Source organism: Dama dama, chromosome X (assembly GCF_033118175.1).
Source record: "Dama dama isolate Ldn47 chromosome X, ASM3311817v1, whole genome shotgun sequence".
NCBI classification, from domain to species: Eukaryota; Metazoa; Chordata; class Mammalia; order Artiodactyla; family Cervidae; genus Dama; species Dama dama.
This window is the reverse complement of record NC_083714.1, coordinates 9,941,405-9,965,177: the sequence shown is the minus strand read 5'-3', so window position 1 is coordinate 9,965,177 and position 23,773 is coordinate 9,941,405. Positions and strand designations below refer to the sequence as shown.

The window sequence follows — 23,773 nt, the reverse complement described above, 5'->3', positions numbered from 1 at the left end:
CATCCTGACTGGCGTGTAATGGTACCTCATTGTGGTTTTGATTTGCATTTCTCTGATAATGAGTGATGTTGAGCATCTTTTCATGTGTTTGTCAGCCATGTGTATGTCTTCTTTGGAGAAATGTCTGTTTAGTTCCTTGGCCCATTTTTTGATTGGGTCATTTATTTTTCTGGGATTGAGCTTCAGGAGTTGCTTGTATATTTTTGAGATTAATCCTTTGTCTGTTGCTTCGTTTGCTATTATTTTCTCCCAATCTGAGGGCTGTCTTTTCACCTTGCTTATAGTTTCCTTTGTGGTGTAAAAGCTTTTAAGTTTAATTAGGTCCCAATTCTTTATTTTTGCTTTTGTTTCTAATATTCTGGGCGGTGAGTCATAGAGGATCCTGCTGTGATTTATGTTGGAGAGTGTTTTGCCTATGTTCTGCTCTAGGAGTTTTGTGGTTTCCGGTCTTACATTTAGATCTTTAATCCATTTTGAGTTTATTTTTGTGTATGGTGTTAGAAGGTGTTCCAGTTTCATTCTTTTACAGGTGGTTGACCAGTTTTCCCAGCACCACTTGTTAAAGAGGTTGTCTTTTTTCCATTGTATATCCTTGCCTCCTTTGTCGAAGATAAGGTGTCCATAGGTTCGTGGATTTATCTCTGGGCTTTCTATTCTGTTCCATTGATCTATATTTCTGTCTTTGTGCCAGTACCATACTGTCTTGATGACTGTGGCTTTGTAGTAGAGTCTGAAGTCAGGCAGGTTGATTCCTCCAGTTCCATTCTTCTTTCTCAAGATTACTTTGGCTATTCGAGGTTTTTTGTATTTCCATACAAATTGTGAAATTATTTGTTCTAGTTCTGTGAAAAATACCATTGGTAGCTTGATAGGGATTGCATTGAATCTGTAGATTGCTTTGGGTAGAATAGCCATTTTGACAATATTGATTCTTCAAGTTCATGAACACGGTATATTTCTCCATCTGTTTGTGTCCTCTTTGGTTTCTTTCATCAGTGTTTTATAGTTTTCTATGTATAGGTCTTTTGTTTCTTTAGGAAGATATACTCCTAAGTATTTTACTCTTTTTCTTGCAATGGTGAATGGTATTGTTTCCTTAACTTCTCTTTCTGTTTTCTCATTGTTAGTGTATAGGAATGCAAGGGATTTATCTGTGTTAATTTTATATCCTGCAACTTTACTATATTCGTTGATTAGCTCTACTAATTTTCTGGTAGAGTCTTTAGGGTTTTCTATGTAGAGGATCATGTCTTCTGCAAACAGAGAGAGTTTCACTTCTTCTTTTCCTATCTGGATTCCTTTTACTTCTTTTTCTGCTCTGATTTCTGTGGCCAAAAGTTCCAACACTATGTTGAATAGTAGTCGTGAGAATGAGCACCCTTGTCTTGTTCCTGATTTTAGGGGAAATCCTTTCAATTTTTCACCATTGAGGATAATGTTTGCTGTGGGTTTGTCATATATAGCTTTTATTATGTTGAGGTATGTTCCTTCTATTCCTGCTTTCTGAAGAGTTTTAATCATAAATGGATGTTGAATTTTGTCAAAGGCTTTTTCTGCGTCTATTCAGATAATCATATGGTTTTTATCTTTCAATTTGTTAATGTGGTGTATTACATTGATTGGCTTGCAGATATTAAAGAATCCTTGCATTCCTGGGATAAAGCCCACTTGGTCATGGTGTACGATTTTTTTAATATGTTGTTGGATTCTGCTTGCCTGAATTTTGTTAAGGATTTTTGCATCTATGTTCATCAGTGATATTGGCCTGAAGTTTTCTTTTTTTGTGACATCTTTGTCTGGTTTTGGTATTAGGGTGATGGTGGCCTCATAGAATGAGTTTGGAAGTTTGTCTTCTTCTGGAATTCTCTGGAAGAGTTTGAGTAAGATAGGTGTTAGCTCTTCTCTAAATTTTTGGTAGAATTCAGCTGTGAAGCCATCAGGTCCTGGGCTTTTGTTTGCTGGAAGATTTCTGATTACAGTTTCGATTTCCTTGCTTGTGATGGGTCTGTTAAGATCTTCTATTCCTTCCTGGTTCAGTTTTGGAAAGTTATACTTTTCTAAGAATTTGTCCATTTCATGCAAGTTGTCCATTTTATTGGCATAGAGCTGCTGGTAGTAGTCTCTTATGATCCTTTGTATTTCAGTGTTGTCTGTTGTGATCTCTCCATTTTCGTTTCTAATTTTGTTAATTTGGTTCTTCTCCCTTTGTTTCTTAATGAGTCTTGCTAATGGTTTGTCAATTTTGTTTATTTTTCCAAAAAACCAGCTTTTAGCTTTCTTGATTTTTGCTATGGTCTCTTTAGTTTCTTTTGCATTTATTTCTGCCCTAATTTTAAAATTTCTTTCTTTCTATTAACCCTGGGGTTCTTCATTTCTTCCTTCTCTTGTTGCTTTAGGTGTAGAGTTAGGTTATTTATTTGGCTTTTTTCTTGTTTCTTGATGTAGGCCTGTAATGCTATGATCCTTCCCCTTAGCACTGCTTTTACAGTGTCCCATAGGTTTTGGGTTGTTGTGTTTTCATTTTCATTCATTTCTATGCATATTTTGATTTCTTTTTTGATTTCTTCTATGATCTGTTGGTTATTCAGAAGTGTGTTATTTGGCTTCCATGTGTTTGAATTTTTAATAGTTTTTTTTCCTGTAATTGAGATCTAATCTTACTGCACTGTGGTCAGAAAAGATGACTGCAATGATTTCAATTTTTTTGAATTTTCCAAGGCTAGATTTATGGCCCAGGATGTGATCTATTCTGGAGAAAGTTCCGTGTGCACTTGAGAAAAAGGTGAAGTTGATTGTTTTGGGGTGAAATGTCCTATAGATATCAATTAGGTCTAGCTGGACCATTGTGTCATTTAAAGTTTGTGTTTCCTTGTTGATTTTCAGTTTAGTTGATCTATCCATAGTTGTGAGTGGGGTGTTAAAGTCTCCAACTATTATTGTGTTACTGATAATTTCCTCTTTCATACTCGTTAGTGTTTGCCATACATATTGTGATGCTCCTATGTTGGGTGCATATATATTTATAATTGTTTTATCTTCTTCTTGGAGTGTTCCTTTGATCATTGTGTAGTGTCCTTCTTTGTCTCTTTTCACAGCCTTTATTTGAAAGTCTATTTTATCTGATATGAGTATTGCAACTCCTGCTCTCTTTTGGTCTCCGTTTGTGTGAAATATTTTTTTCCAGCCCTTCACTTTTAGTCTGTATGTGTCCCTTGTTTTCAGGTGAGTCTCTTGTAGACAGCATATATAGGGGTCTTGTTTTTGTATCCATTCAGCCAGTCTTTGTCTTTTGGTTGGGGCTTTCAAACCATTTACATTTAAGGTAATTATTGATAGGTATGGTCCCATTGCCATTTGCTTTGTTGTTTTGGGTTCCCGTTCATACAACCTTTCTGTGTTTCCTGTCTAGAGAAGATCCTTTAGCATTTGTTGAAGAGCTGGTTTGGTGGTGCTGAATTCTCTCAGCTTTTGCTTGTCTGTAAAGCTTTTGAATTCTCCTTCATATCTGAATGAGATCCTTGCTGGATACAGTAATCTGAGTTGTAGGTTATTCTCTTTCATTACTCTAAGTATGTCCTGCCATTCCCTTCTGGCCCTAAAGGGTTTCTATTGATAGATCAGCTGTTATCCTTATGGGAATCCCTTTGTGTGTTATTTGTTGTTTCTCCATTGCTGCTTTTAATATTTGTTCTTTGTGTTTGATCTTTGTTAATTTGATTAGTATGTGTCTTGGGGTGTTTCGCCTTGGGTTTATCCTGTTTGGGACTCTCTGGGTTTCTTGGACTTGGGTGGCTATTTCCTTCCCCATTTTATGGAAGTTTTCAGCTATTATCTCCTCTAGTATTTTCTCATGCCCTTTCTTTTTGTCTTCTTCTTCTGGGACTCCTATGATTCGAATGTTGGGGCGTTTCACATTGTCCCAGTGGTCCCTGAGGTTGTCCTCATTTCTTTTGATTCTTTTTTCTTTTTTCCTCTCTGCTTCATTTATTTTCACCATTTTATCTTCTACCTCACTTATCCTATCTTCTGTCTCCATTATTCTACTGTTGGTTCCCTCCAGAGTGTTTTTGATCTCATTTATTGCATTATTCATTTTTAATTGACTATTTTTTGTTTCTTCTAGGTCCTTGTTAAACATTTCTTGCGTCTTCTCAATCTTTGTCTCCAGGCTATTTATGTGTAACTCCATTTTGCTTTCAAGATTTTGGATCATTTTTATTATCATTATTCTAAATTCTTTTTCAGGTATATTCCCTATCTCCTCCTCTTTATTTTGACTTGGTGGACATTTTTCATGTTCCTTTACCTGTTGGGTATTTCTCTGCCTTTTCATCTTGTTTAGATTGCTGTGTCTGGAGTGGGCTTTCTGTATTCTGGTGGTCTGTGGTTCCTTTTTATTGTGGAGGTTTCACCCAGTGGGTGGGGTTGGACGGTTGGTTTGCCAGGGTTTCCTGGTTAGGGAAGCTTGAGTCAGTGTTCTGGTGCATGGAACTGGATTTCTTCTCTCTGGAGTGCAATGGAGTGTCCAGTAATTAGTTTTGAGATGGGTCTATGTGTTAGCTGTGACTTTGGGCAGCCTGTATGTTGACACCCAGGTCTATGTTCCTGTGTTGCTAAGGAATTTGCGTGGTATGTCTTGTTCTGGAGCTTATTGGCTCTTGGGTCGTGGTTGGTTTCACTGTAGGTATGGAGGCTTTTGGATGGTCTCTTATTACTTAATGTTCCGTTTAGTCAGGATTTTTCTGGTTTTCTCAGGATTTGGGCTTAAGTCTCCTGCCTTTGGATTTCAGTTTTATTCTTCCAGTAGTCTCAAGACTTCTTCAACTATACAGCACTGATAATAAAACCTCTAGGTTAATGGTGAAAATATTCTCCTCCATGAGGGACAACCAGAGAGGTTCACAGGGTTACATGAAAAAGAGGAGAGGGAGGAGGGAGATAGAGATGAGCAGGGGGAGTAAAAGGGGGACTCAAGAGGAGAGAGACAGATCTCTGCAGTTATCTGTTCCCAAAGTGTTCTCCATAGCCCAGACCCCCACAAAAATTCACAGAATTGGATTGGGAATAGAAGGGGAAAGGAGGAAATAGAGGTGTTCTGAGGTAGAAAACAGAGAGTTAAAAGTGGGAGAGAGTAATCAACACACTGCTGAATAAAAATGGGAACTGAATATTGGATTCTTAAATGTCCAAAATTTATATCACATACTGAAAAACAAAGATTAAAAATCTAGCATAGAGGTTAGACTCTTTAAAATACAATATTTAAAAACAAAAACAAAAACACACAAAAAAATTTAGAAATATATATGGAGTTTGGTTTAAAAATAGGGCTTCTCTTTTTTTTTTTGCAAGGTTATAGTGAAATGAAAATGAAAATTAAGGAATAATAGAGAAGTAATAGAGGACTTTAAAAGGAAATAAGAGAGAAAAACAAGAAAAAGAAAATTAACAAACAAAAAAACAAACAAAAACTTTTTTTCCATAATTAGAAAAAAATCATAAAAATATATGAAAATGAATGTTAAGGAGTAATGGGGGCGTAATAGGGGATTTTAAAAGAAAATAAAAGAAAAAAATAAGAAAAGGAAAGAAAAAAAATTTTTTTTAATTAAAAAACAAAGTAAAAATATACCTAGGAATTTCTCTGGAGTTTTTGCGGTCAGTGTGGGTTCAGTTCCATTTCAGGTAGCTCCTCGTTCCAGCTTACACTTCTCGATATCTATAGGCCCCTTCTGGTGTAGTCGGTGTTACCTACAGGGATTTTAATCTGTTGCACCGGTCCCTTCTGAAGTGGTTCTCTTTGTTTATTTGGCTTTTGTTTGCCGGCTCTTCAGTGTCTAATTTCCGCCCTGACACAGGCGAGCGGACGTGATCTCTTATTTCGGTTCGCTAGTTCAGTCCTGCTACGGGGAGGGCGGGGCGCTGCAGACAGATATCGCTGTGTGTGGGGAGTACTCACCGTGTTCTGGCCACACTGGGTTTGCCCCCGCTCACGGGTGTCTGTGCTTTCCCCATCTACACTGCTCAGGCTCCCGGCTGCTCTATAGGGAGTGTGCCCTGCATTGCGTGCGGTTCTAGTCTTCGGGCACCCCACAAAGCACAGACTCGGTAGCACCTGCGTTTTGTGCCTTCCCTGGTCCGAGCAGTTCAGGCAGCCAGGAGCTTGACAGGTGCACTCTCCCTGGGTGCGGCGCGCCCTGTCCCCTCCGCAGCCCCAGCCTCAGTTTCTGCGCCCGCCGGTCCCGTGCGTGTGCCCTGTGTTTAGCCGCGACCCTCCCAACAGATGTTGACCATCCAGAATCTCAGGAAGTCTTTAGATAGAAACTGGAGACCTGTTTGCAGTGTGGGAGGGGATGCCGTCTCTGGTGCTGAGTTTGCCCCTTTCCCCTCACCCCGCCTCCTACCTCTGGCAGGGATGGGCCGGTCCGCCGCAGGCTAGCTCTTCTCTGGAGTTTCTCAGTCCCTTTGTTTTGCGAGCGGCTGGCAGTGTGTTCGGGCCGGTTAATTTTCTCTCTCTCTCTTGCTATGGCACAGTTTAAAAAAACTCCCTCCGATTGCTCTCAGGGCCTTCGGCCCGGTCCTTACCCTAAGCAATGCCACCCGCTCCTCTCCGTTCCGCGCCCACTTGCTGGTGCGGATGCGGGCGTCTGGGGTACTTTTCTGCTGGGAGTTGCTTTTAGGCAGGTAGTCTGAGGGTTTTATTTAATTTTTCCTCCCAGTTAAGTTGCCCTCCGAGATTTGAAAACTTCCCCCAGGCCCGCCAGTGCGAGGGTTTCCTGGAGTTTGGAAACTTCCTCTATTAAGACTCCCTTCCTGGGACAGGTCTCCATCCCTAGCTCTTTTGTCCCTCTTTTTATCTTTTATATTTTGTCCTACCTCCTTTCGAAGACAATGGGCTGCTTTTCTGGGCGCCTGATGTCCTCTGCTAGCGATCAGAAGTTGTTTTGTGAAATTTGTTCAGCATTCAGTTGTTCTTTTGATGAATTTGTAGGGGAGAAAGTGGTCTCCCCGTCCTATTCCTCCACCATCTTGGCTCCTGACCCTATCAGATCTTTAATCTATTTCTCACTTCCACTGTATAGTCATAAGGGCTTTGATTTAGGTCATACTTATGCTGTTGTTTTTTGCAATCTTGAGTATTACCTTATCACTCTCTTCTAAGAGATGACATCCTGAAATAATCACTGGGCTTACAGGAAGTGAAAACTATGGTCTCTCAATAGCATAAACATTCCTACACATAACGGGTGGTTGGGGGATCACTTCTGATTAAATATCAATGAGGTGACACAATCACAGGGCTTAGAGTTGTTGTTCAGTTGCTAAGTCAGATCTGATTCTTTTTGACCCCATGGTCTATAGCATGGCAGGCTCATCTGTCCTCTACTATCTCCTAGGTTTTGCTCAAATTCATGTCCACTGAGTCGATGATGCTGTCTAACCATCTTCATCCTTTGCCACCTCTTTCTCCTTTTGCTTTCAATCTTTCCCAGCTCCGGGTCTTTACCAATGAGTTGGCTCTTTGGATCAGGTGGCCAAAGTATTGGCTCTTCAGCTTCAGCACCAGTCCTTCCAATGAGCATTCAGTGTTGATTCCCTTTAGGAATGACTGGCTTAATCTTAGAGTCCGAAAGACTCTCAAGAGTTTTCTCCAGCAGCACAGTTCAAAAGCGTCAATTCTTTGGCACTTAGCCTTCTTTATGGTCCAAATCTAACATCTGAATGTGACTACTGGAAAAAGCATAGTTTTGACAAGACTGACCTTTGTTGACAAAGTGACGTCTCTGCTTTTTAGTATGCAGTATAGGTTTGTGAAAACTTTTCTTCCACGGAGCGAGCATCTTTTAATTTCATGGCTGCAGTCACTGTTCACAGTGATTTTTGAGCCCAAGAAAATAGCCACTCACGGTTTCCATTGTTTTCCCATCTATTTGCCACAGTGATGGGACGAGATGCCATGATCTTAGATTTTTGAATGTTGAATTTTAAGCCAGCTTTTCCAGTCTCTTCTTTCACCTTCATCAAGAGGCTTTTTACTTCTTCATCACTTTCTGCCATTAGAGTAGTGTCATATGCATATCTGATTTTATTGTGGTTTTTTTTTTTTTTTCCCCTGGCAATCATGATTCCAGTTTGTGATTCATCCAGCCTGGTATTTCACATGATGTATTCTGCATAGAAGTTAGAAAATAAAGGTGACACTATACAGCCTTGATGTACTCTTTTCCCAACTTTGAACCAGTTCACTGTTCCATGTCCAGTTCTAACTGTTGCTTCTTGAACCTGCATGCAGATTTCTCAGGAGGCAGTTAAGGTGATCTGGTATTCCCATCACTTTAAAGAATTTTCTACACTTTTTTGTGATCCACACATTCAAAGACTTTAGTGTAGTCAATGATGCAGAAATAGAAGCTTTTCTTTTTTTTAATTCCCTTGTTTTTTTCTATCTTCTTGATGGCTCAGATGGTAAAGAATTTGTCTGCAATGTGGGAGATTCGGGTTTGATCCCTCAGTTGGGAAGATCCCCTGGAGAAGGAAATGGCGACCTACTCCAGTATTCTTGGCTGGAAACTCCTGTGGATAGAGGAGCCTGGTGGCTACAGTCTATGGGGGCACAAAGAGTTGGACATGACTGAACGACTAACCCTTTCACTTTTTCTATTATCCAATGGATGTTGGCAATTTGATCTCTGGTTCCTCTGCCTTTTCTAAATCCAGGTGGTACACATGGAAATTCTCAGTTCATGACTTGTGCCATCCCCAGGACCCCAGGGATACTTTGGGCTGCTCAGTCATTGGCCCTAGAATTTGGCCCGACCTACCTATGGGTTGACACCAGCTTCAGGACACTCCTAGGCCATGGCTCCTCCCACCAGGAAGTGAATACTGCATCTAGTGTTTCTAGGCCTACAGCTACACACTTCAGATCTCCTTGGGGTCATTGGAGTACAGATTTATAATAAATGTGTCCCCTTATCAGGGTTATTATTCATTATGTTTGTGGAATATTAGAAAATCATTTTTTTATTCATTTATCTGGCTGCAGCAGTTCTTCGTTGTGGCATGCACAATCTAGTTCCCCAATCCAGGATCAAAATCAGGACCCCCTCCTTGAGAGTGCAGAGTCTCAGCCACTGGACAACCAGGGAAATCCTCTAGAAAAATCTTAAGAAAGAATTAGAAAAAGTGATATGGTTCCCAGGGATTATCAGGAAAAATTTCCACCAAATCAACTGCAATTAAATTTCCCTGGATGGGACCTTGACATGGTCTTATACAACTAGGATACAGTTTTGGAAGTGAAAAGCTCACTGCAGAGCCATCACGGGTTCAAAACAGGACTGTGGACCCATAAGAAAAATAGTGTTTATTCTTCAATAAAAAATAAATTAATTAAAAAAAATAGTGTTTTACAAAATGACAAAATTTCTGTTGTGTTCATTGTTGCTGCTTCAGTATCTCAATGTCTGGAAATATGATATACACATGTTTTTCAGAACTTTTCTGGCATGCTGGTCAGAAAGATATATTATGTATGAATTCCTGTGAATGAACTAGGATGTTTTTTATTGTGTTAGGTGTGTTTTACATTTAGTGAATCCTATAATCAAATACAGGCATTAATAAACAAGTGTTACAACTGCACCATATGGGCCATGAAGCAGAAATGCAAGGGTAAGTGACACACATGACATCTAGGAAGGAGGGAGGGAAAATGGGGTTTGATGTTAAAGACCTTCAGGGGAAATGAGAATATGTAATTTTTCACTTTTAGAGGGTGATTGAGGAAAACAGACACATAAAGTGTAATCATGATCTAATAGTGTTAGCTACTGAAAATACAAATTAGAGCAAGGACTTTACAGCTTAAATAACAAACTATAAATTCCCACCCTAGGAAAATAGTATTAATTCGACAAGCATGCTAACTGCTAAGTCACTTCAGTCATGTCCAACTCCATGCGACCCCATCCCTGGGATTCTCCAAGCAAGAACACTGGAGTGGGTTGCCATTTCCTTCTTCAATGCATAAAAGTGAAAAGTGAAAGTGAAGTCGCTCAGTCATGTCTGACTCTTCGCGACCCCATGGACTGCAGCCTACCAGGCTCCCCTGTCAATGGGATTTTCCAGGCAAGAATACTGGAGTGGGGTGCCATTGCCTTCTCCATTGACAAGCATATTCCATTGAAACTTTTTTCAACATTTCCTGTATTACAGAATTCATTGTAAAACATAAGAATAAACTGAAATATGTTGCAGAAATAGCTGAATTTAAAAATTCAAGAAATAATTCCTGTTTCAGCCTTTCTGGTGATCTCTAGGGTCGTTATCAGTTTTGTAAACATTTTATTTACCTCTTTTATTCTTAAATGTCTAAGAGATAGGGTACAGTAATCCAGAAGATTTTATGTGGGAAATGACAAAAAAGTAAAGTGAAAAAACTGATAAGAACAGTCAAAGTTACCACAATTAAAGTTGTTTCAACATACCCCATATTCAGAATTATTTAAGATACATAAATGAGAAACCAAAAATAGTATAAAAATATCAGTTTACTTCTCCTGACCCTTGAATTATGAAGTTATTATTCCATATTCCATTATTGGTATGTTCAGACTTACCCAATTCTAATTTTTTACCTGCTATTTCTTACCACATTTAAAGGAAAAGTTTTGTGACCCACAATTATGTATCATAGGATGACAGGGTACCCAACGAGAGTAGCTCAAGCACCAGTGTCTAGTGGAACAGCCAGTGAAGTTCCTACAGCCTGTGAGCCACAGGCATTGTCCAAAAATGTGTGGGGAGGTGACCTGGGATAAACCTGGGTGTGCTTCCTTGAAGTTTCTTTTCAAACATGGTTATTTGATGATATGAATCCGCAGCTGGAAGAGGGACATCTTTCTTGACCTTTGCATTAAGTTAAGAGAAAGATGGTGAGCAGTAAATAAAGAAAAAACAAAACTAAGATGACCTTGTCTTTTCAGTGTTTCAATATTAATATTAATGGTATTGTTAATATAATCTAATATCCATTGTGTTTTCCTCTTAGCCTATTGGCGTTCTGTGTTTCTGTTATTATTTAACTCAGAGGCAGTTGGTGATTTTCTCATTACTTTTAATAGATTTATAACCTCCCATTTCTATGGAGAAATAACATGCTCTGTCATTTCAACCTTGGGAATTTATTATGAAATTTATATATATATATATTATATATTATTAAATTCATTATTAGAACTCAATTTTTGGTTAACTGTGTAAAGTTTTCTATTTGTATTTTTAAGTTGTTTGAAAATTCTCCTTTGGATTAGGATGTAGAAACTTGTAAGGAATCACTCTCAGCCAAACAATGAGACAAACACTGAATAATATACAAAAAATATAACTTTTCTTGAGGCCATCCAGAAAGTATAAAACCCTTTTGTAGAGACCAAATACATACAGGATTTCACCTTCAACGGAGGCCTGTGAGCTAGAGAAAGAATGAGCCAGGACACGACACTAGAGGGAGCTTTACTGAATAGTGCAGGAATAAAGGGGACAATGCCTGAGCAAGGAGGGAGCAGAAAGTTCTGGCATTTCGAGCCCAGTTTGGAATCAGTCTGGTAGCTCATCACACCTCAAGTGCTTTACCTTGGGAAAACAAGAGCCAGGACTGAGGGTCAATGAGCCCATTATTAGTATCATTACACATTACTGTAACTGAGCAGGACACTATGTAGAATTTGAGGAGCGACTCCCTCCCCATATGTCTTCCACCTGCCTCTTGTTTGCAGAAAAATTTAGCATGCTGTATCTTCTCTGAATTCCAAAGAGTAAAACTTAATCAGAGAAGCAAGAAAATACAGAGACAAAGGAAAACTGTCATGCGAGACAAAATAATAATAGTTTGGCCATTACACGAAATCAAGGACCTTCAGTTTCTCCTGAAGGGCTATAGATAATATTCTGAGCCATATACTTTGAGCTGTTTGCAGATACTGAAATCCCCACCGGGTGAAAGAAGTTAACTCTATGCTGACCACAAGCATTGGGATCATAGACTCCAAACTAGTTGGAACTAGTAGGTTGATGATGCTCACTCCCATTATACTTCATCACCAACCAATCAGAAGAATGTCTGTGAGCTGGTCACACACCCTGTTACCCTCCCCCCTCACTCTGTTTTTAAAAACCCTTCCCTGAAGGCCACTAGAGAGTTCAGATCTTTTGAGTATTAGCTGCCCGTGCTCCTTGCTTGATGCTTCCCATAAACAGTGTACTTTCCTTTGCCACAACCTGGTGTCAGTAGATTGGTTTTACTCTGTGCTGGCTAGTAGATCCAAGTTTGGCTTGGTAACAGTTTTAGTAACCCAGATTGGACAGTAACACTGGCTGTGCATCTCGTCCTTGGCATATCAACATCTGTTCAGTGACAAGTCCTTAGGGCTGTCTCACAGACAAAGGTGTTCAAGCAGCTGCTGGACAGGATTCAAGAGCAGCCTAGATCTAGTTTCGACCTTCTGTTGGATGGACCCCTTTTCAGATAGAGCTGGCTGCAAGCTCTAGTGTATCCAAAAACTAACACTGGTTCACTGGTGAGTGGGGCTGTGTCCTGGCACAGCTGGCTGAGGAGTCCAAGGTATCTCAGAGCTGGTGCTGACCTGCTGGTGGGTGCGACTGAGGCCCAGGCTGTCCTAGGGCTACTAACAGCTCCATGATGGGCAAAGCTGGATACTGAGGCTCTGGCTGCAGTACCCTGGGTGTCCCACGTCTAGTGCCTGTGCTCTCATGTGTGGGACAGATCCTAGGCACTCTGGTGGACAATGTTGTGTCCAGTGGCACCTGTGGGCTCAGGGCATCATGAGGCAAACTGGATACTGGTGGATGGGCCTGTGTCTCTGCCTGGCCAGTTACTTGACCTGAGACATCCAATCCTGGTGCCCATAGGCTTGTGGTCAGGAGCAAGGCTTGGTTGTGAGACTTATAAGCCATGGGGAAGATGTCAAAATGATACAGCACCAGTGTCCATGTGGCAGAAAAATCTTTCCAAAATTGCTTCCACCCCCCAGAGTGAGCTCCAGATTTCTCCTCCCTTCCAAGAGACATTTCAAGATCAGTAGGTGGGTCTGACCTAGGCCCCTTTCAAATTACTGCTTCTCTCCTGTCTCTATTTTATTGATTTCCTCTTTGATCTTTATTATTTCCTTCCTTCTGCTGACCTTGGGCTTGGCTTGTTCTCTTTCTAATTCCTTTAGATGGTAGGTTATGTTCTTTATTGGAGATCTTCATTGGTTTTTGAGGTAGACCTGTACGGCTATAAGCTTTCCTCTTAGAAATGCTTTTGCTGCTTCCAATAGGTTTTGGAAAGATGTGTGTTTATTTTCACTTGTCTCCAGGTATTTTCTAACTTCCTCTTTGATTTCTTCACTGATCCATTGGTTTTTTTCCTATAATATTCTTTTGTATCCCTGTGTCTGTGGTTTTTGCATTTACTTTATGTAATTATTTTCTACTTTCATACAGTGTGGTTACAGAAAATGCTTGGTACAATTTCTGTTTTCTTAAGTTTGTTGAGACTTGCATTTTTTGTGGCATAGCATGTGGTCTATCCTGGACAATGTTCCATGTGCACTTGAAAAGAATGTATATTCTGCTGCTTTTGGATGGAATATTCTATAAATATTTATTTCATCCAACTGGACTAACATGTCATTGAAGGCCACTGCTGTCTCTTTATTGATTTTCTATCTAAATTATCTGTCTATTGCTGTATGTGTGGTGTTAAAATTCCCTAACATTATTGTATTCTTATAAATTTCTTCCAAGAAATTTTAAACAGCAGAAGATACACAGCTGGATGGAGAATTGTTGATTTAGAATGTAGATGAAAGAAATTATATAGACTACCTCATAGAAAGATAAATGAAGTAAAAGATTAAGGAGATGGCAAGAGACTTAAGAAATGGACTTAATACTAAGGAGGTATTAAGTACATCTTATAGGCATGCCAGAAGTGGTAACCTAGCTAAATTTTAGAATAATAATATTCACAGAGAAACAGCTGATACTTTTCCAGAATTTAGGAAGGCTATGTTTCCATAGATTCAGGAAGCACACCTGGACACATCATAGTAAAGCTACAGACAAAGTTAGCATATAGATCATACTAGCAAACAAAAAGACACATTGTCTACAGAGCAATGCCAAAGACAATGACAGTAAATCTCCTTTCATAAACAAATGGAAGCAGAAAACAAGTAGTGAGAGTAAGCAACAACACACATAGTGTTGCATTCCTAGCCTAAGTATCATGATAAGGCTTTGACAGACTCAAAGATGGACCACTCAGAACACCACAACAAGGACAGACTTACTGCTATTCCTTAGTCATAAGCCACTTCAGGTGTACCTCAACCGCACAGAGCTGCATTGAACTTCTCGAGTCTGCCCACTTATAAGGACTGATCAAGGAGGTGGTATAAATTTCTGACTCTGTTGGGCCAGTGTAAAGTGACTAATGGCTCATCTTACCTTCAGAATTCAGTATGGGATCAGAAAATAATTTTGGAGAGTCAGCATTAGATATGCACTTCTTCCTCTGCCCACACCTGTCTTCTTCCCATCCCTTTCTCGGGCAATGAGAGTGCATAAATGTCCTGCACACGAAAGACCATATCATTCTTAGAACTTAATTTGGAAAAAAAGACATTGGAGACAACATGAAAAATTATGATATTTACAACAATAGACACTACTGTTAGGGAAATTATATTAAGTCTTGTTTAGGCTTCAGAGACAAAGCAGAACAGGCCTCTGACCTTGCTTCTGACCTACCAGGACACTGCCCTGACTACTGCTGTGGGAGTCAGCCACATCTGCTGTGACTGTGGAAGAGAATCTGTTATCTATTGTGTAATATATAGATAGGAAGAGGATCTTGGAATTTAAGTCCCTGGAGGAGGTCTGGCCAACCACTCTCTGGATTTAGTAACATTTCCAAGATTGGTAGAACAAAGCAAACAGTACTGGAAAATATTTGCAAAATACCAGAGCTATAGTTTTGTTCACATATTGATGATGATAATCAGTTTGCAGCCTGGAATTATCAGAGGGGAAACTGGCACTGCCATCTTTGAAGTCTCACCCCTGGAGTGGAAGTGCTACCTGGGACCTTTTCCCAATTGGAGCTCCAGATGTGCTGTGTCACGAGACTTCCCAACTCTGCTTAAGTCTGGATGTTAGTCAAAATCCAATTTGGTATTCTCTGTCCTATTTCTCTCTCTTTTAAATGTTAGTATATTTCAAGTAAGTTAGATTATTCTCTAATAAATACTTGTATTATTTATTTTTACATAACAAGTGGCTTATTTTGTTAACAAATCCTTTGAACCTGAGATGAAAGTGAAAACTAAGGACAAAACAACTATGGTAAAGGAACTTCCAAGAAATGTTTGTCACTTCTGACATGCCAAGGAGATGTATTTTCCTAGTCCATTTCTTATGTTTCTTGAACTCCATTTAATCCTTTTATACTCTTTATGAAGTATTTTGTAGTATTTCTTTCATCTATCTTATAGGTCATATATTCTCTCTCCATTTGTGTCTCAGCTGTTTAAAATTCCTTTACTCTTCTATTCCAGTGGTTATGATGTTCAGTACTAGAAAGCTTATTTGCCTTTTGATAATTAGCTATTTATTACTCATGTTTTATGTATCTTATCATCTATTTGAATGTGTTAAGTACATTTTTTGTACTTTGTATCTGATTATAAGTTTTTACAGGTTTCCAACTTCGTTTATTGTTTATGCTGATGCTACCATTTTGGAGGGGGAAGTTGTATTTGTTTAGGGGGGCTTTAACTGTAGGAATACTTGTAGAATCCTCAATAGGGTTAAGCTCCTCTAGATGCAATTAGATTTGCATTTGCCAAAAATATGAGTTTGCAAACAGAAATTACTTGGGCCATGCTGATAGTATTAATTAGAACACCAAAGCTATACCAGGGCACTATTTTGGTTACAAATTCTTTAGGCAACATTTTATTCCTCACCCATAGCTAAGGACAAAAATTAGAATTTTCCTTGGTCCTTGCTTTCTTATGAGAAAGAAAGTCCAGTTTTTCCCTATGGATATAATCAATCATTTAGAAATATGTGTGTGTCTCAGCCGTCTACTGATTTGAGCCATGTTGCAAGCACATCTGAGTATTTAAAATATTGTTTAATATAACTTTGTATATTACAATTTATAATGGGAGGATTTTCAATTTTTTTACACAAACAATTTCCAAATGTTAAATGTAAATATCCTTTAAAAATATAAGCCATCCTAAGATCACTCAGTGATAACCACCTGATATCTAAGCTACACTGCAAAGTTCCAGGCAACCTTCACACACATACCTGGTGCTGAAAGGGGCCTCTTTTCTTGTGGAGAGGTCCAGCAGGATAAAATGACCTTTTCCATTTTATCCCTATGGCTTCAAACAGCAAGGCAGAAGGACATTTCTTCTGAAAGCATAGTCCTGTAATTGGCATAATATAATTTCCACCACATTTTATTCATTGCTCAAAATAATCACAGGCTTCATCCACTCAAGAGGAGGGGGAAACAGATAGGACCTCTCATTGGAAGGAGTACTGAGGGATGAGCAATATTCCTGAATCCAATAGCCACTGAAATCAAAGACAAGCTTCTTGAGATGTTTCTGGGTGACATACACAGGGTATGGCCATAGAAATAAGTGTTTTGTTCACTACACTATGATGATTGTCTTTGGATTGGTTTACTCTTTACTTACTACTAGGAGAGAACACCTACTATTTAGTGGAATCCTATGTTGCATACCACAGCTTTCACACTAAAGTGGACTGAAATTTCTAATGATTATAGACATCCTCTTCCACTTGTAGGGCCATGTATACAGACAAAGAAACACACAGGTAGACAGCAAGGAGAATGTAAGTACAGATTTCTTGGTGAAAGGAACTCAGACACACCTGGTCTGAATATCTAATTTTTCTGACCTAGGGACACAGAGTTTTCTCATATTCCTCAAGGTTCTCTTCTTTTTGGGTCTTCCAACACCTGACATTTTAGTTGGAATCCATCCTTCTCAATTGTGAAAAGTGCATTTCCACAGAGTCATAAATGGGGTAGCTTTAAGGAAAACATTAAGGGAGAAGAAAATACATAAGAAGCTGTCCTTGCATGATATTGGAGAATGGTTAAGGGAAACACTTCATTAAACATTCTTTACTTGAATTAATTTCCAAATGGAGATTTGAGATCATTGAAGGTTATTCTTTTATATTGAGGTGTTTCCTATCAAACAGGTTCATCAAAAGAAGCATGGTTTTTGTTATCCTCTGATAGAATCACTCAAAGGCAAAACCATGCCTAATGGATCAGACACTGAAGTGAGATTCAGGGAATCACCTGGACCCTGGTGTCAGTTCTAATTCAGTAGCTATGTGGCTCTGGGTAATGCCCTTCACCTACCAGAATATGGTAAAGGACTCTGATTTTTAAGATGGATATATTACACAAGCCAGGCTATTTACTTCCACAAGCACAGTAACCTTATTTATTACTCCTACTTAAAACAAATTTCCCTCAGGTGCATGACAAAGTACCTGCTCAAGCATCAGGCCCACCATACTATATGATTTCTGCTTATCTTCACTTCTCAAAGATTGATGAATTTCACAATGCCTCTATACAGAGGAATACTGCAGTTATATCTGCAATAGTTTGAACAGAACGAGTTTCAGCTCTCGTTTATACTTTACAATAAATTCTATCATACAAATTTTTTTTTTAATAGTTGGAGGCAAATTACTTCACAACATTTCAGTGGCTTTTGTCATACATTGATATGAATCAGCCACAGAGTTACACGCATTCCCCATCCCGATCCCCCCTCCCACCTCCCTCTCCACCCGATTCCTCTGGGTCTTCCCAGTGCACCAGGCCCGAGCACTTGTCTCATGCATCCCACCTGGGCTGGTGATCTGTTTCACCATAGATAATATACATGCTGTTCTTTCGAAACATCCCACCCTCGCCTTCTCCCACAGAGTTCAAAAGTCTGTTCTGTACTTCTGTATCTCTTTTCTGTTTTGCATATAGGGTTATCATTACCATCTTTCTAAATTCCATATATATGTGTTAGTATGCTGTAATGATCTTTATCTTTCTGGCTTACTATCATACAGATTATGTTGAAAAAAATTTGAACTGTTTCCCTAGGGTTTAAACTTATAGTTTGCTATTTAAGCAGAAAACCCTTGTCCTAACTTGTATGTGCAATAGCCAACACCATTAGATCATGATTATTCATTAGGTGGCTGTTTTCTTCAATCACCCTCTGAAGTGAACAATTATATATGCTCATTTCCCCTCTTGGTCTTCAACATTGAACCCCATTGTCCCTCCCTCCTTCCTAGGTGTCAAGTGTTAGTCACTCATGCACTTCTGTCTTCAAGGCCTGCATGGTGCAGTTGTAAAACTGGTTTCCTAATGCCTGCATTTGATTATTGGATTCACTATATGTAAAACACACCTAGCCCAATAAAAATATGCTAGTGGGTTAGGTTTCTTAACAGGAATTCACACATAATAGCAATGGACAAAAATTGCTTGGAAAAATATTCGTATGTCACATTGGTAAATATGGGGATATTGAAAGCAACAACAATGAGCACAATAGAAATGAAATAATTCTGTGAAATACTGTCTCTTTCCTATGGGTCTAGAGTTCGCTTTTCAAAAATGCAATGGCTCTGAAATTAGCTTTTCATTTCCAAAGTTATATTCAGGCTGTCTACGATCATCTCAAGGTCCCACCTAGAGATATTTTCTTAACATTGCTTTGGTGGAAGATTTTCCTGGCCTCCTTGGGAATCATATTCTTTTAAAAAAATTCTCTCATAAGATTTCTCTAATTTTCCACAAAATACTAAATAATATTTTTGGCAATGAGTCTCATTTATCCTAAATATTTACTGCATTGACCAAAGAGAGCCCTGGAGGTATAATAGCTTATCAGAATTCTTCCATATTGGACCAAAAAGTACAGACCTTCATTGCCCGTTATGAAATAGGTACTGTCCACTTCATACCTGTACTACTAAGGGAGGCTCTCTCTAGTATCTTGCCCCAGGACCTTAATTCTTTTTATTTATCTCATGAGGTTCTGCCAGTTTAAAGAAAGTCTTCTGTTTTGTTTTGTTTCTTTTCTGTCCTGTAGAGCCCTGTCCATTTCCTGAAGGGCTCAGGAAAAGTTTGATTTCCTGAATTATCAGGATTTTATCTCAGTGTTTGGCTGAGAGTGGCGTACTTTACAGGCTCTTATGTCCTACACAATAGGAAATAATTACAACTGTAGGTGTAGCGAATACTTTGTAACAATTGAGAATGACAGACTATCTTCTCCCTCACAGAGGGAAGAAGAAATCAAATACTAAAATGAAATTACTGAACATTCACAGAATTGTGAAAATGACTGTGGTGGGGCCACCTTGTTTCTCATAAGTGGTCACCAGTGTTCTCTTAATGAGATGGAAGAGGCAGGCGATATGCCTATAATTAGTTCAAAATGCATATCTCCTATGGGTTGATTTTGTGCCTCTAAAATTAATGTATCTATGCCATAAACACTCATATGTGTTCGTATGTGATCATATTTGGAGATAGAGTATTTACCAAGTAATCAAGTTAAAATACGTTCATTAGAGTAGGTCTTAATCCAAATGAGTTATAGCCATATAAAAAGGGAAAATAAGACATAGATACATACATATAGGAGAGAAAATGTGGATAGGTATAGGGAAATTTCAGATATTTACAACCCAAGGAAAGTGGCCAGTAATGGAGGCCACTTATGCATTCACACCTTGCGTAAGATCCAACTCAGATGAAACCTTGATTTGGACTTAGAGCCTCCGCAAGTATGAGACAATAAATAAATGTGTTTAATTGACCCAATCACTAGCATTTTGTACAGGAGCTCTAGAATACTTGAAAGTGTTGAAAGTGTCAGTCACTCAGTCGTGTCCGACTCTTTGTGACTCCATGGACTGTAGCCTGCCTCGCTCTTCTGTCCGTGGAATTTTCCAGGCAAGAACACTGGAGTGGGATTCCATTGCCTACTCCAGGGGATCTTCCGGACCCAGGGATTGAACCTGAGTCTCCTGCATTGCAAGTGGATTCTTTACTATTTGGCCATTTTCTAATACTTACATAATATTTAAATGATCTTAATTAGGTTTATAAAATGAACAATAAAGTAGATAAATAATCATAATTCTTACTCTACTGTTACCAGACCTGAACACCCCAGGAAGACCATTATTGGTTTAGTCAGGATAACCTCGCTGTAGGGTGGCTCAGTGACTGTGGCTATCAGTTTTGAGTCCTTCCTTGGCTGACATGGAGTCAATGTGAACATTTTAGCTTCTCTGACTGAATGTCCTCACCATCCCTATGATGTTAAGCTGAAAATAATGAAGGTTTTCCACTTCAAAAAGAAGAGAATAAGGGCTGAAAAAGAATGACATTAGATCATCTGAATGAATTAGGGTAGAAACTTCTGATTCTAGGCAGTGTGAAATGAGTTTTTTTTCCTGAATTTTTTGTTGCACTTAACTTCTATGCTGTGTTGGGGTCCTCTTTATAAGTGAATCCATAAACAATGCTAATGTTGAAAAGGTTTCTGAATGGGGTATGCCTATCCTATCAACACCATCATCCGTGAGTTGAGACTTGCAATTATTAACTCAGTCGTGAAGCCATTTGCCTTCTTTTGCCTTTACAGTGAACCACAACATTGCAAGGTGATTGCTCACTAGGCTCTTATTTCCTCAATCATCAACTGAAGTGAATAATTACTAGTGTTACTCCCCCTTCCAATCTTCAATATCAAATTGCTTTTCCTTTCTCCATCCTAGATTTCCTGTCTATCAGAGACCTTTGAGGTCCCAGTTATCTCTTCAAAACCCAATTGTTTCATATTTTTAATGTTTTTTAAATAACTGACGTGTTCATTTAATTTCTGAATTTACAAATGTGAAAGAAACACAGGTCATTAATATATCTAATGGATTCTGTTTCTTCAAATGACTTCCTACATAATATATGTATTATATTTAGGTCTTTAGTCCATTTTGAGTTTATTTTTGTATATGCTGTTAGGGAATGTTCTAATTTTACTTTATTACAAGTAGCTATCCAATTATCCCAGCACCACTTATTGAAGAGACTGTCTTCTCTCCACTGTATATTCTTGTCTTTTTTATTATAGATTAATTGACCATAAGCACATAGGTTTATTTCTGGGCTCTCTCTTCTGTTCCACATGCCTGCTTTTGTGCCAATACTATACTGATTGGATTAATGTAGTTTCCTGATATAGTTCAAAGTCAGGGAACCTGATTCCTCCAGTTCTGATCTTCTTCCTTAAGATGGTTTTGGCGATTCAGGGTCTTTCATCTTTCCATACAAAATTTAAAATTGTCTGTTCTAGCTTTGTGGAAAATGCCCTGGTCTTTTCATAGCAGTTGCATTGAGTATGTGGATTGCCTTGGATAGCATGTTTATTTTAACAATATCAATTCTTCTAATCCATAATCAAGGTAAACCTTTCCCTCTGTTTGTACTATCTTCACTTTCTTTGATCAGGGTATTATTTTTTCTAAGTACAGGTCTTTCACCACCTTAGGTATGTTTATTCCTAGGTGTTTTATTTCTCTTTTTTTAAATTCATTTTCTCTCATCCTGGAGGCTTTTCAGCAATAAGAGTGATCATTTTTTGAGAAATAACCACTATAAATCATTAATAAATTCCAATATGTGTGGTACTTGGGGGACTTAAATAATGTTTGAGAAAACAATTTAAAATTTGCAAAATGTTAAATATTTTTAGTATGTATGTGTAAGTATTCCTATTTCTGTTTGTGTTCTATATTTGGAGAGTGGGATTTTGTCATTCTCTTCATACTGATCACTAGTTTTGATAAATTTTGGAGATAATAGCTGGTCAATTAATTCCTATGATTTTCAGGAGCACTCTGCTGAGGAAGCCAGGACATTCTGCTCCTGCTTCAATCAGGAGAAGGTTCTGTGTTGGAGTAAAATGTCCACCAAGTGACCTGAGTCACTCTGGTGCCTGAAAGAGTTTGAGATATGGAGGTCAGTCATACTCTCTCAGGAAGCTCTAACTGATTATTTCATTTTTCAACTTAGGTGACTTTCACTGAGTTTGGCTGACTGGGGGTTAAACGTGGGCAAGGGGCACGGCAGGAGTTGGGAGGTGGGACATCCAGTGAGAAGTTACATGGGCTGCCATAGTAACAGGCCTGCCTTGGCATTTCATCCAATCAGATAGGGACAGTGTCTGTGACGTCAGAGCAAGCAGGGCTTATAAACTCGGCCAACGGCCTTCAACCGCCTCATTGTTCTTCCCTCTGACCTGTGGGGAGTGGTGGCTCTGCCATGGCTGAACCATCCTCTGAGAACTCTGAGGAAAGCCTGGTCACTAAAGAAACCTGCACCTCCGAAATGGAGATCTCCGAGTTCTCCAAACCAGAGCCCTGTGATGACGAGCCAAGAAAGGCAAAGAAGAAGACAGCTAAGGGCCGCCGTCGCCGTCGCTGTTGCCGTCGCCGTCGCCGTTGCTGTCGCCGTCGCCGTGGCCACTCCTACCGTCTGAACAAGTCTGTAAGCTTTGCCACCTATTTCCCCCGGGTGCTGAAGCAAGTGCACACAGGCCTGAGTGTTTCCCGCGAAACGTTAAACATCATGGACTCCTTCGTGAAGGATATGTTTGAGCGGATTGCCGAAGAGGCCGGGCGCCTGACCCGCTCCAGCAAGCGCTGTACCATCATGAGTGAGGACATCCAGACAGCTGTGCGTCTTCTGTTGCCTGGGGAGATGGGCAAGTATGCCGTGTCCGCGGCCACCAAGTCGGTCATCAGATACATCACCCACAAATGAACTGCCTCAGAACTATCTGTCGCAAACCAGACTTAAGGGTTCTCCCCTTAGGCCCTATAATGCATATTCAAAGCATTTCTACCCCTAAAGAAAATAATAAGACCTCATTAACTTTGCTTCAATATGTGTCGGTTGTGCCATTTGTTCGATGGAAAATCATGTACTTTTTTCTTAAGGTGTTGCAACTCGTCACTTTCCTAAATGGTTATTCCTATTCATGGTTTCTCAGCGATTTTAGGGATCTTTATGGTCAAAATTCTCTCCCTAAAAGTTTCATTGGCCTTTTTCATTTTCATTCTCCCATCTAGATTTAGGTGTCATCCAGAGATTTTTATATGGGGTATAGCAACCGATAAAAAACAGTGTGGTCTTCCCGGGTGGCCCAGCAGTAAAGAATCCGCCTGCAGTGCAGGAGTCACAGGAGAGGCAGGTTCTATCCCTGGCTCAAAAAGATCCCTGGGAGGAGGGCATGGCAACCCTCTCCAGTATTCTTTCCTGGAGAATCCCATGGACAGAGGAGCCTGGTGGGCTACAGTCCATAGGGTCTGCAAAGAGTCGGGCACCACTGAAGCAAGGTAGCGCGCATGCACACAAAGAGCAGCGTATGTGTATATGTGTGCTCAGTCACTCAGTCATGTCGGACTCTTTCTGACGCAATGGACAGGAGCCCGCCAGGCTCCTCTCTCCATGAAATGTTCCAAGCAAAAATACTGAACTGGGTTGCCATTTCCTACTCCAGGGCTTCTTTCTGACCAAAGGATAGAAGCCCTGTCTCTTTCATCTCTTGCATTG

At 39.5% G+C, this 23,773-nt stretch overlaps 1 protein-coding gene across 1 annotated transcript in view; it reads left to right on the top strand.

Annotated features, from left to right (window-relative positions):
- LOC133052200 (histone H2B type F-M-like) overlaps nucleotides 1–22,981 on the top strand; it is a 35,271-nt gene extending 12,290 nt beyond the window's left edge. The window contains exons 3-4 of the mRNA XM_061136968.1: nucleotides 22,468–22,560; nucleotides 22,597–22,981. Coding sequence (XP_060992951.1) covers nucleotides 22,468–22,560; nucleotides 22,597–22,981 — 478 coding nt within the window. The remainder of the gene's footprint in view (nucleotides 1–22,467; nucleotides 22,561–22,596) is intronic.
- Nucleotides 22,982–23,773: the final 792 nt, after the last annotated feature.